The 12,095-nt window shown below is 33.9% G+C and overlaps 1 protein-coding gene across 7 annotated transcripts in view; it reads left to right on the top strand.

The window, feature by feature from the left end:
- CSNK1A1 (casein kinase 1 alpha 1) overlaps nucleotides 1-12,095 on the top strand; it is a 44,185-nt gene that overhangs the window by 14,003 nt on the left and 18,087 nt on the right. For 5 of the 7 annotated variants that reach the window (XR_004318819.1, XM_014551700.2, XM_006175913.3 and 2 more), the window contains exons 3-5: nucleotides 4,077-4,203; nucleotides 7,721-7,819; nucleotides 10,218-10,301. Coding sequence is in view for 5 of the 7 variants with exons in the window: in XM_014551700.2 (XP_014407186.1) it covers nucleotides 4,077-4,203; nucleotides 7,721-7,819; nucleotides 10,218-10,301 (310 nt within the window). In the remaining 2 variants the exon portion in view is untranslated. The remainder of the gene's footprint in view (nucleotides 1-4,076; nucleotides 4,204-7,720; nucleotides 7,820-10,217; nucleotides 10,302-12,095) is intronic. The other 2 variants (XR_004318820.1, XM_006175914.3) reach the window with 1 other exon arrangement.

Below are 12,095 nucleotides of genomic sequence, written 5' to 3'. Positions count from 1 at the left end.
ACACTGTTGGACACAGCGTTGCCGCAAAACTTGAATATGTAAAACGTGATATCTGTAAAGAACAATAAATCAAGATCTGCTTATAGATATACAGGAAGACATTTATTATGAGGGATTGGCTCAGGTGATTATACAGGCTAAAAAGTCCCATGATCTGTGGTCTTGCAAGCTAGGGGCCCAGGAAAACCAGCAGTAGTTCTAATCCAAGCCTGAAAGCCTGAGAACCAGGGAAGCTAATGATTTAGGTCCTGGTTTGAGTCCTGATGTCTGAACAGGAGCATGGCTGTCCAAGGGAGGAGAAGATGGCTGTCTCAGCTCTAGCAGAGTACATTTTCTCTTCCTCTGTCTTTTTGTTCTATTCAGGACCCCAGCCCTGGCCCCACTTTGGGTGTGGGGTGATCTTTACTTAGTCTGTTACTGAAATGCTAATCACCTCTGGAGACTCCTTCACAGACACCCCAAAATAATGTTTTACCAGCTATTCCAGCATCCCATAGCCCAGTTAGAATGATGCATACAATTAACCTGTAGTCAATTCCCACTTACCTCATTTTTCTGAATTCTGTTAGCATCTTTCTTTGTCAGCACCAATAACTTGTACCAGTATCATCTTAGATGTATGCTTTTTGTGTGTGCCTTCATGTTTTAACTAGAATTTGTTTGGATATGGGTTTAGAGGAAAGGAAATGAGAGCAGAGAGATTTGCTTTGCCTTTTCTAGCATCTTCTTCAGACCTTAAGGTACCCTTTTTTTATGCTCTAAGTAATGATGGTTTTCTAAATTGCAGGCTCATTCTTCAGCCTACTTCCTTGATTGGCCAGGCAACACTAAGTCTAAAGGCATTGATTTGAAACAAAGGGAAATTGAGTCTCCTGCATTTCTTTTTCTTCTGTCCATTAAATTCCTTGATTCTTCTGTATGTTTTGAAACTGTTAGGAGGAATAGCTCCAAATCATGATCACTCCAAATCAAGAAAGCTCCAAGTCAAACCAGTTTTTTGTTTTTCCCCAATCTTTCAGGAATCTGAGCTACCTACAGTGCATACATTACTTTACCACAGGGTACTTAGTACCAACACATTGTTGCTCACATTAAAAAAATGTCTAAAGATAAAACCTAAGTTTCTAGGCTGAAGGCACCTCAAAGTGAAGAACAGAAGTGAAATTTTCGTGTTGCTATGTTTCAAATTAATCTGCAAACTTAAATGCTCTCAGAATCAGATTAGTACTTGCTCATTACCCAGGTTCTGTGAGGACTGAACATTAAGCTCTATCTTACCAGGTATAGAGTGAGAAATACCAAAGTAACTACTTGAATATTGTATTGTCAAGGGGTTAGATCTTGGGTCCAAGCAGTAGTCAGTGGCTATGGGAATTCCGTGAAATGGGAGAACACTGTAGGATAGGCTACTTAAGGAAGATTTCTTTGGCATTCAAAATTGAAATGGGGAGTTAGAAGCTCTCAGAGTAGAAGTGGAAAACATGGAAGTGAAGGTAGAACTGACTAAAAGTAGGATTTGGATAAGCAGCAGACTGTTCCTGGCTCCTAATCTGTGTGTAATAATATCTGGATGGAAAGCACAGATGGGGAGGGAATGAGGTGTTAGCTTTAGAGAAATAAAGCTATCTATTCCTTGAGATCAAAAGGAAGTATGAAAGATAGAAACACCTGTCACTTAGGTTTAAGGAGCTATAGTACCAATCTCTAAGCAAAAATCCTAATTATTTTAGAAATGGATAGTTGTTCCATAGAGGAAATGCCTTTGAAACATTTATGTTTTAGCAGTTTTTTTTTTAATGGACTGTTTATCTTTTTGACGTTGCAAATAGTGGGTATGTCTAAAACTCTTAAGTAAACAAATAAGGATAGAAGTGCCCATTAGCTTGACTTAGAGTATTCTGTTAAAGGTTTAATTTGCAGATGACTTCTCATAAAGTGCACTATGAAATTGTATAATTACATGGAGAAGTGTAAATTTGTGCCTTTTGTATTTCCGGTTTGTATTTGGACACGGGTGGTTGTAAATTTTACTTGTTTATTGTAGTTTTGTTACGCAGCCATTGATGCACATCTGCTTGTGTAGACATGGCTTGTAATCTTAAGAGAGTTGATTTATGCTTTCCCTTTTGCCTTTGACTTTTTGTGACTTCCTGTCATTGCCTTAGCTCTTTCTGGAGTTGGTGTTCTTGTATAGAATCTTTTTTCCTTTAAAACCTAGATAAATTAGATTTACATAAAAAATCCTCTCTAACGCTTACGATTGGACATTTAAAATGGCAAAGGCTGGTTCCTGCCAGCTTCCTAGCACAGATTTGCCTCTGCAGTTAAGTAAAGGAATACGAAAAAAAAAGGAAGGAAAACAGTATAAACAGAGGAAAAAGGAAAGGAGAACGTAACCTTTTCACTTTGTTAATCACTTACCTTTTAAAATTATTATTTGTTATGTTTTATCCATCTTCACCCACCTACACACCCGCCCCACAAAAAACCCACCACCGTGAGCTTTTCTTTGAAGTAAATGTTTGAATGAATGTGAAGGGTATTGAATTCCTATATGGAAAATAAGGATAGAAAAGGGAAAATTAAAGCAGCTTGAACACAGTTTTAGGTGCAATAAGGACAGCCCAGCTCTACCATTGACAAATCTGTTGCTTTTCTTAGGCTAGTGGGGACAGTCTCTATAAGTTAAACAGAAACTCTTTACCTGTCAGGCTACCTTTTTTTTTAAATTTTTTTTTTTAACAAAGTCAGTGTGAGAATGAATACCTTTTTATGTGTTTGATGATAGTTACTCATGTGTCATGTTGGGAAATAGTCCTCTGGAACAGTTGAAGCAAAAATGTAGTAAGGAATGTGAACTTTTTAAGCCTAGTCCCTTTATGATCTTTACATAAGATTCCAGGGAGTATATTCGTTGTATCTGAATATGGGGCCATGCTTGCATTTTCTAGAAAAATATAATTATTAAGATATTAAACCCCTATTAGCTAGTTTCAGTCTTGGTTTTCTTTCATATCAACTAAAAACCTACATTACAGCAAAATTTTTAAAAAGGAGTAAAAAGCGGTAGACAGGTTCCCACTAGACCAATACTTATTAATGCTTTTGACACATATATTTTTTTTTAAGCCCTTTTCCCCTGTTTTGAAAATTTTTTAAATAAACTTTTCAAATGGTAAATCCTGGTATCAGTCTTAACTGGAGTTAACAAAAAAAATCATTCCAGTCTAACTGTAAAATACTCCCCCACACCTTTTTTTTGTTTTTGTTTGTTTGTTTCTGCTTTTTTTAAATATTTTAAATAATGGCCAGTTTTCTTTTCAAGCAGAATTCATAATCTAGATTAGTTTGAAATAAAAATAGTAGTGCTCATTTTTAGAAAATTACCCCTACCAGACTAAGGGGCATATAGAAACTTGAAATCATTTATTGCAGTGATTCCCAGTCCTTGGATTGAAGTCTCTGAAATTAGCAGTTGATATGCCTAAAGTTATTGGAGACAAGTGGTATGTTTATCTGCAGTAATGTAACATGGGATAATTAAAAGCATGATTCCTCCATAAAAAGCAGATGTCATCTTTGTGGTAATACTGTTCAGATTCTGTAATATGAAATTAAGCAAAAAACTTTATTAATATAACTTGGTAGGAAATGAAATAGTTATAATAAAAGATATCTCTGCTTTTTGAAATGTTTTGGAATGGCTATGTAATCTCCTTCATTTCTCCAGTTAGAAAGTAGACCAGATGAAATTAAGGAACTTGCCCAAAGTCACAGGCATCAGTGGCAGTTGGGTATAGAATTAACCTGCCCTGGTAAGAGGAGTGTTAAGTCTGCCACACAAGTCCTAACTTAATAGGACAATGAGGTCACTCTTTACCCTTATTTTGTGTTGGGCAATGTGGTCAGTTAGTGGGTTAGTGGGTTCATTGACTAAACAGAGGAAAACTTAACTTTAAGTAAAGCCTAACCAGAGAGGAAAAACAATCTTATTCTTACTTAAAAATTTTCAATATTTGGTGATACTGACTTTTTATAATGCCCTTCCTTTTCGTTTCCCCCTTTCATTTTGTTAGGTGGTATGGTCAGGAAAAAGACTACAATGTGCTAGTCATGGATCTTCTTGGACCCAGCCTCGAAGACCTCTTCAATTTCTGTTCAAGAAGGTTCACAATGAAAACTGTACTTATGTTAGCTGACCAGGTATGTGAAATTTTTATGAGAATAAAAATTGAGAAATACTATTGTTCACCACTATTTGACTATAATTTAAATGTATGTAAGCTAGACTATTATAATCTTGTGTGTCACTATTTAAGCATTATATCAGCAAAAAAAGATATAGATAATAAGATGTACTTATTCAAGTGTATTACTCTAATATTACTTGTAGATGTTTTCCTATGGGTATGGGAAAAAAATGGATTATACTGGTTTATTACTCACCTGTAGACTGGTAGTTTTTAAGGTGCTTCCATCAGACAGAGTGTATTTGTTTTAGTGTTGAATGTAGCAGTTTTCCTTGTAAAATTTTGAAGAAAGGATTTGGAGTGTATATATGTATCCATAAATATGTATGTTGAAATTTTGGTTAAATTAAACAAATTGAATGCTATGTATTATATGTGGAACCCTTATGAAAGGTGTATTTTTTGAGGAAAATAAGGTACTGAAATAACTTAAGGAAGAATTTTTGACCAAGTAGATGTTTCTTGCAATAAAGGATTCTTAGCCATTGGTAATATTTAAGCAGCACTGGGGAAATTTTAATGTCATGAATTAGATTCATGCTGGAGGTTTGATTAAATTATTTAAAGCCAGAGCTCAGATTTTTTTTTAATCTAAAGGAGATAAAGAAAATTAGTTTTAAAGAATTTTAAAATAGGGGAATGGGGTCAGTAACAAGCCTTGAGGAAACCTAATACAGTTAAAGATAATAGGTAAATGTCAAGGAATTTATAATTTTAAAATTTTGGTCACGATACCTTGAAGGTCAAGAAAATGTTGGAAGTGCTTCAAGTTAAACTAAATGTATTTATAAAAATGCTGTGGAAGAGAATGACATTATTAAAATTTAGATTGGATGTCATAATAAATTTAAGTGAGGTGATAAACAGAATTGGCATTTGAGATAGAGTTTTACAAAGTATGAATTCAAAGTATTAAAAAATAATAATAAAGTCAAGGGATTAGAAAGTAGTGCTTATTTTCTTAATCAGCAACTGTTATTGCCTAAGCTCAACGGAAAAACTCTTGAGTGGCTCAAGCAAATATTGGCAAATTACAGTGTTCTATTTGTGGCACGTTAAAAATTCAAACATTAAACAGTTAAAAAAACCTTTCAATATGTTTTAACTAACATGAGTGAATCTTAACGAAAGTTTATATTCTGTAGGTTCAGTAACATGCATTCATGCAGTGAGCATTTGTTTGGGGCCTGCCACTCTACTTGGGTACAAAGAAGAGTAAGAACTAGTATCTTCCCTCTAGGAGCGTAGAGTCTAGTGGAGAGAAATGGAAAGGTTCTGTCATAGAAGTTTATATTGGATATACTGGTATCATCAGAAAAAGAATGTAATTCAGGGAAGGGAGTTGCAAGAAAGCATTTGTTTTAAGGAAGTCACAGCTAAGTCTTGCTCTGTAGATGACAAACAACACTTGAAGTAGTCTGTAGTTTGTGCCATTAATTATCTTTTGCCTGACCTTAAACCAGTAAGTGAATAGTCATAGTGTAATGATAGAGTTTACTTAGCTAGGACAAATATATACATAAAGTGAGCCAAATGTGTTTTACTTCTTTAATATACAAGTTGCTGTTGTACCTAAAAGAGTGGTATTTGGACATTGTATAGTTCAAGCCACAGATCATGATTTGGCTTCAAAAGGCATTTGCCAAGGTGTAGAGGAGTAAGATTTAGAATCTATATATCCATGGTGATAAAAGCTCTGGAGTTTGAGATTTACAAATGTTAGCCACTATATATAAAAATAGATTTAAAAAAAAGTTCTGTATAGCACAGGGAACTATGTTAAATACCTTGTACTAACCTTTAATAAAAAAATATGAAAACATATATGTATGTATATGCATGACTGGGACATTGTGCTGTACACCAGAAATTGATACATTGTAGTTGACTGTACTTCAATTTTTTTAAATTAATAAATAAGTAAAATGGAATCCTGACATATACTACTGAGATGAGCAAGAACATATGGGTAGAAAGATAACGTTGGCAGCCTTTGGATATGAGAAACATCTTCAAATTCAGCTTGTAACTATTTTACAGAAAAGGGAGACATATTTGATAATTTGAAAATTAAAACTATTACAGAAGATGCCATAGTGAAGACACTTTTCACAATTTAAATCTATTTACATAATAAATGACTGATTAAAGACTGTCAATTATATGCAAAGAATTCTTTAAAATTGACAAGGACAAGCCAAAATAATAATGGACAAAGGCTGTAGATTGACAGTTCATAGAATAGTACTAAATCCAAATGGTCAGTAAAAATGAGTAATTACCAAATTGTTAGGAAAATTCAAGTGAGATCAATACCTGTCAAATTGGCAAGATTTAGAAAGAACTAAAATAACTTTGCTAGTAGGAAAAAAATACTGCCGCTGGGAAAGTGAGTTGCTATAGCCTATTCTGAAGGGCAGTCCTGTAGCACCCATCAAAATGAAAAAAACACGTACCCTTCAACCCAGTGACTCCCCATGTAATCTTACAGGATTCATAGCCCATAGAAATAAAAGCACTAGTAGATAAGGATATGTTGGAATATATTAATAACGTTATTGTTTACAATGGGAAAATAAGGCAAACATTGGGAGTACTGTGAGTTAGGGGATAATTGAAGAATACTTCCATCTATACCACAGAATATGTGTAGCCATTAAAAGCAATGCTAAAACCATACCATTTGACTTGGCAGATTCCAAGAAATTAAGAAAAGCTTGTTAGAATGGCATGTTTCCTTTTCATTTTTTTAATACGATTGTAGTATGAAGGAAAATCATGGGAGAGTCCAAAAAACATGCAGGAAGGAAACTCAGCTTGTATATGTCCTGTTGATATAAAAGTTACGTACTTACATTGTACGCTACCAACTTTCAGGAGTGTTTGAGATATGTAAAAACAAGGGAACAAGAATAAAGTGAGTAGAATACTTTTATATCAGTTTAAAGCAATAACAACAACTTACAGCTTATATAACAACTACTCTCAAATATATGTGAATTTGTACGTACATATATAAGAGCTTGGAAATAGATATGGCTAATACTAGGCTTTTTTAACACAGGTACCTCAGGGGGCGTAAGATTGGTTTTTACTTTATATAATATATTACAACTGAAACAATTTTAAATTTTACTGCTTTTGTGAATAAAAAATTACAAACATCAGTTCTTCCTATCAGGTTAGGTACTATCTTGTTTATAATCATTAATATGGAAAGAATAAGCCCAAAGAACATGGCAGGTTTATTCTTAGATCACCATCAATCTAGAGAGAAATGGAGAGCCTGGTTGCCCCTTCTGTTTAATTTTGTCTAGCACTATCTTTGTGAACTCTAAATAAAATTAATAAAATAACCTGTGATCTTGAAAAATAATTGACATGTTGAAATAGTTGAGAAGTAATGTTGCTTTCTTTCGTCTCTTAAGTCAAATCACTTACCTTGATTCTCTCTCCCCTCTTTTTTCCAGATGATCAGTAGAATTGAATATGTGCATACAAAGAATTTTATACACAGAGACATTAAACCAGATAACTTCCTAATGGGTATTGGGCGTCACTGTAATAAGGTTAGTCAAATGTTCTTTGCATGACAGCACAAAGAGTAAAAAAACTTGAAGAATTGCTTTGGTGAACTTTTCAGTCTTTATAAAGTCATAGTAAGTTGAATTTGCTATTGGTAGTTGCTTTAAAAGATTGTGCTAAAAGGATAATCTATTAACTTAGTAACTTGAAATACTCTATTAACTTAGTAACTTGAAATAAATTCTCTCCAACTTAACCAAGATTAGTTATCTATGTGGAAATATAAAATTCCAAGGGCTTTATAATGAAATGTAAATCATGTATATCATTTAACTATTCAAAAGTTGTATCTTTTTCATTCATTCAAATGGCAAAAAAAAAAACCCCATAAACTTTTCTTCCTGAATGCTAAAAATTAGATTTTAACCTTTGTCTCTGAAGTGTGGGTTTTTGTAATACATGTGCTTGTGCCAGTGTGGAAACCACTGACATATCTGTCACCATGGCGTTAACATTTGCTGACTGAGCATGGTTGATAATGAGAATTCTTCAGTCCTTGGATTTGTGTATTCAAAAGGATAATTTGGGGCGTGCTTCAAAAGTAGTTTACAGTTTTTACTTGGATGCCAAGTTGGGTGAGTTCTCCACCCCTCTTCTCCCCTTTTTAAGGAAAATAGAGACAAGTGAAATGAATATTCATACATTATTGAGGGGAGGTCCCAGAATGATTGAATTTATTGGGTCATTGGGTTTTAGCTAGTAACGTATGATTGCAGTTAGAAACTAATTATGTTGAAATTTTTTCTGCAATGATTAGTTTTACTGAGTGAATTGCTTTACCGATTTCAATGTTGAGCTCGGGCAGACAGGCAGCATTGGCAATGCACTAAGCATGTTGTGATCTGATGATCTGATAGAAATTTGTCAACTTCAGGACAACTTGGGGGCTTTTTGGGGGTTTTTGTGGTTTTTTTGTTTTGTTTTTGGAAGGACTATTCCCATGTGTTTTATTAAACCATTAGGGAATGTTTGGTGTTTTTAGGTCTAGCTATAAATGTTTACCTTTGTTTGCCTGTATGAATGCCAACTTGGAGCCATTACCATTAGAACTGGTGTTATTTGTTAATGTGTGAGACATTAATGTTGTTCTGACCAAGTTTTAGGAAATCTAAGGGTTTTTTTTGTTGTTGAAAGCTTAGCTTTAAATAATAAAAGGTGTTTAAATCTACATATAACCTTTCTTGCCATTCCCAAATTGCATCTTTTTGTTTTTAATACTATGTGGCTTCTCTTTTTGAAGCATCCAGGTTCTTAATTTTCATTGTATAACCTGGTAATTTAATTGAAAAAAAAATTACTGGTCTTAATTTTGGGGGGCACTTTTGTTAGTCTGACCCTAATATTTTGACCATTTCCCAAGCCCTTTTCCTTCCCATTTTCTTCCTGCTTAAGATCCATTATCCTCATGTGATCCGTGTTCTGCATGTTGACATTGCAGTACATGGTTTTTGTTTTAAATTTAATGATGGCCTAGATAATTCCTCTTTGCTCCCCCCTCCTTTAAAAATAGCTTATTAATCACATAGTTGTGTTAGAAGTCCAAATTGCTCAGTGATATGTAAACCTTTATAGAATCTTGTGTCCTCTTTTAGAGATAGTAAAGAATATTGTGAAGCTGCTTTGCTGCCATACAGATTCAGAGAGACCCAATGGTAAAAATGCAGTGTTTACCTAAGGTTCAGATTCTAAATGTTGTTCTTGAACATTTTGGATTAGTGTTTGTTTACGTAGTTGGTTTTTAGTGTTTTCTGTATTGTAGTTTAAAAAATGCCAATTGTATGAGACTGGATTCTTGGTAGCTCGTTCCAGTAGTTTTCTGTTTGTGGGAAAGAGTGGAGGGGATGCTTTTGAGGTTGATTTTTAAAGTCAAATTTCTTACTTGGAAAATTGTTCTGAATTTGATATTTAGGAGTAGTCACTCCAGTCTTAGTGAATTTACTCATCTCTTCCAGTAATCAGCCCTGCATGCTTATGAAAATAAATTTTAAGGTGACTAAATGCCTTCTACCTCTTCCTTACTGAAGATTTTTTCCCTTGTACAATATTTTTTGGGGGAAGGGCAGATTGTGGTACCAAAGATTACAGATCCAAATTCCCCATTTTTGATTAAAAAATTAAAGAGCCAAATGTCACCATTGCTATCCCTGTTTCAGGCAGTGACACAATATAGTGGCATTAAAAACCTGAGTAAAGAATTCAAATGTTCTTAAGCATGTGATTCTTATTTGGAAAACTGAGAAGCTACAGTGCTTGGTGGAAGAAGGATGGCATTTGGCTACCCTGTTCTTTCTCTAATGCCTCGGTGTTGCCTGTCTGCGCCGGCCATTGTTGCAATGTAAGCAATACTGTTTGATGCACTGCCACCCTCTATTGTCTGTTTAGTGTTTAGAATCTCCAGTGGGGAAGAGGAAAAGAAGCATGACTGTTAGTACTTCTCAGGACCCATCTTTCTCAGGATTAAACCAGGTCTGAAACTGTCTCCTATTCCAACCTCAATCCCAAATTCATGTGCTTTTCTTTTTATTGTTTTATTTTGATTATTTTTGTTTTGTTTTAATTCTGGAGAATGTAGATCTTACTCAAGCACCTCTTACGTTGGCATTATTCAGACATACTTGGCAAACATATAACATTACTAAGATGTTTCTTTGTGGCTTTTGCTTAAAGCTTCTAAAGTTTAGAGAAAACCTAAATGAAAACAGGGTTATGTTTAGATCTCTAACATCCACATGAAGAAATATGTTGGTGTAGTATTGAAATTCTGTACCTAATGGTAAACTTGAAGTAGACTGTTTAGTTTTTTAAAATGTATTTGGAGTTTCAGAACTTAATGCATGAAATTATATACATCTAAATTCAGTTGCATCAGTGCTGTGTGATGAATGTATTCTGCCTCAGCTATCTTCCCCTTCCCTAATGATCTTCAGGTAAGTGTAGATCAGATTTCAGATCTAGTGTTTCCAGAATTGATTTACCTCAATGTGAATTCTCTCACCTTCAACCAAGTGGCATAAGATGCTTAAAGAGCATTATATGTTCTGGAACTGGAATACATTGTATTCTAATATATATCTATCTAATAATGGTAATATAATTGAAGCACTTATCAATTCCCATTAGTAGCACATAAGATACATTAAACAGATGCATAACCTGATTCAGTGTTTAGGAGGCTAGATAAACATTTCAATAATTTTCTAATTTTTTTTAATGTAAGCAGAACTCTTCACATTTTATTTTAGTTTTATAGGAGTTACATAGCTTTATTACTGTATTAATTTTCAGATAAGGGAAAATAGCTTTAAAAAAAACACATTTAGGTTTGTAAATTTTGAAGCTCCTAAACAAAAGAATTTTTATCATTCAATGCAGTATATACTGAGAAAGAAGTATTGACATGAGTAATCAAAGATGCATTTGATGTGTGAGCATACTTTATAGTTCCTTAATTAAATCACATACATCATCTGGGTAATCATTTCATCCATTTCTATACTGCCCAGCATTATTTCAAGGACTACATTCTCCTGCTGCTAGAAAGGTTTCAGAAATTCAATTTTATTTTTATTCACAAATACCAACTGTGGTGCCTAGATCTTGGTTGGGCAGAGAGGTGTAGCATGGTGGGTAATTAGGTACATTGTAAAGCATCTGTACTGCCCTGTTTCTACTTATCCATACATTTGCACATTTTTACTTAAAATATAAGTATAACATAATCATTTAATAATTTCCATAAAATTGTGTTGAATTGGTCATACTCTTTACATATAGTTTATCTTGGTTATGAGAAAAAGTGACCTTGTGAATTTTTTGGAAGGACAGGGAAATGTGACCCCTGGTTAAGAGAAAAACTGCTTCAAATGCCAAAAACTAAAATTGGCAGCAATGTTTCTGAAGTGCACCTCTGCTAAGTAGAGTTATCTCAGTATAGCCAACGTTAACTCATTTCTACATGCCTTTGAAGAATATGCTGCATTCTTTAAAACAGGCACAAATTTTGCTTAGAACATGTAGTTAAAATTCATAGAAAAGCAATTTGACATACCAAAGAGATTAGACTTCTCTTTGCATCTGCAAACCTATAAAAATATATTGTTTTATTACTTATTGAATACTGACTTTTCCTTGTTTGGTTTTACCTTTGCATATTTGCAGCTGTTTGCTTATATCCTTGGTATTACCTGGTTTCATTGCACTTTCATTATATGTTTTTATTTATTTTAAATTCAAAACGTAAAGAGCTACTAAGGAAGCCTG

The sequence above is a fragment of the Camelus ferus genome, chromosome 3 (genome assembly GCF_009834535.1).
Source record: "Camelus ferus isolate YT-003-E chromosome 3, BCGSAC_Cfer_1.0, whole genome shotgun sequence".
Classification (NCBI taxonomy): domain Eukaryota; kingdom Metazoa; phylum Chordata; class Mammalia; order Artiodactyla; family Camelidae; genus Camelus; species Camelus ferus.
Note: the sequence above shows the minus strand (reverse complement) of the source record. Positions and strands in the feature narration are given on the sequence as shown.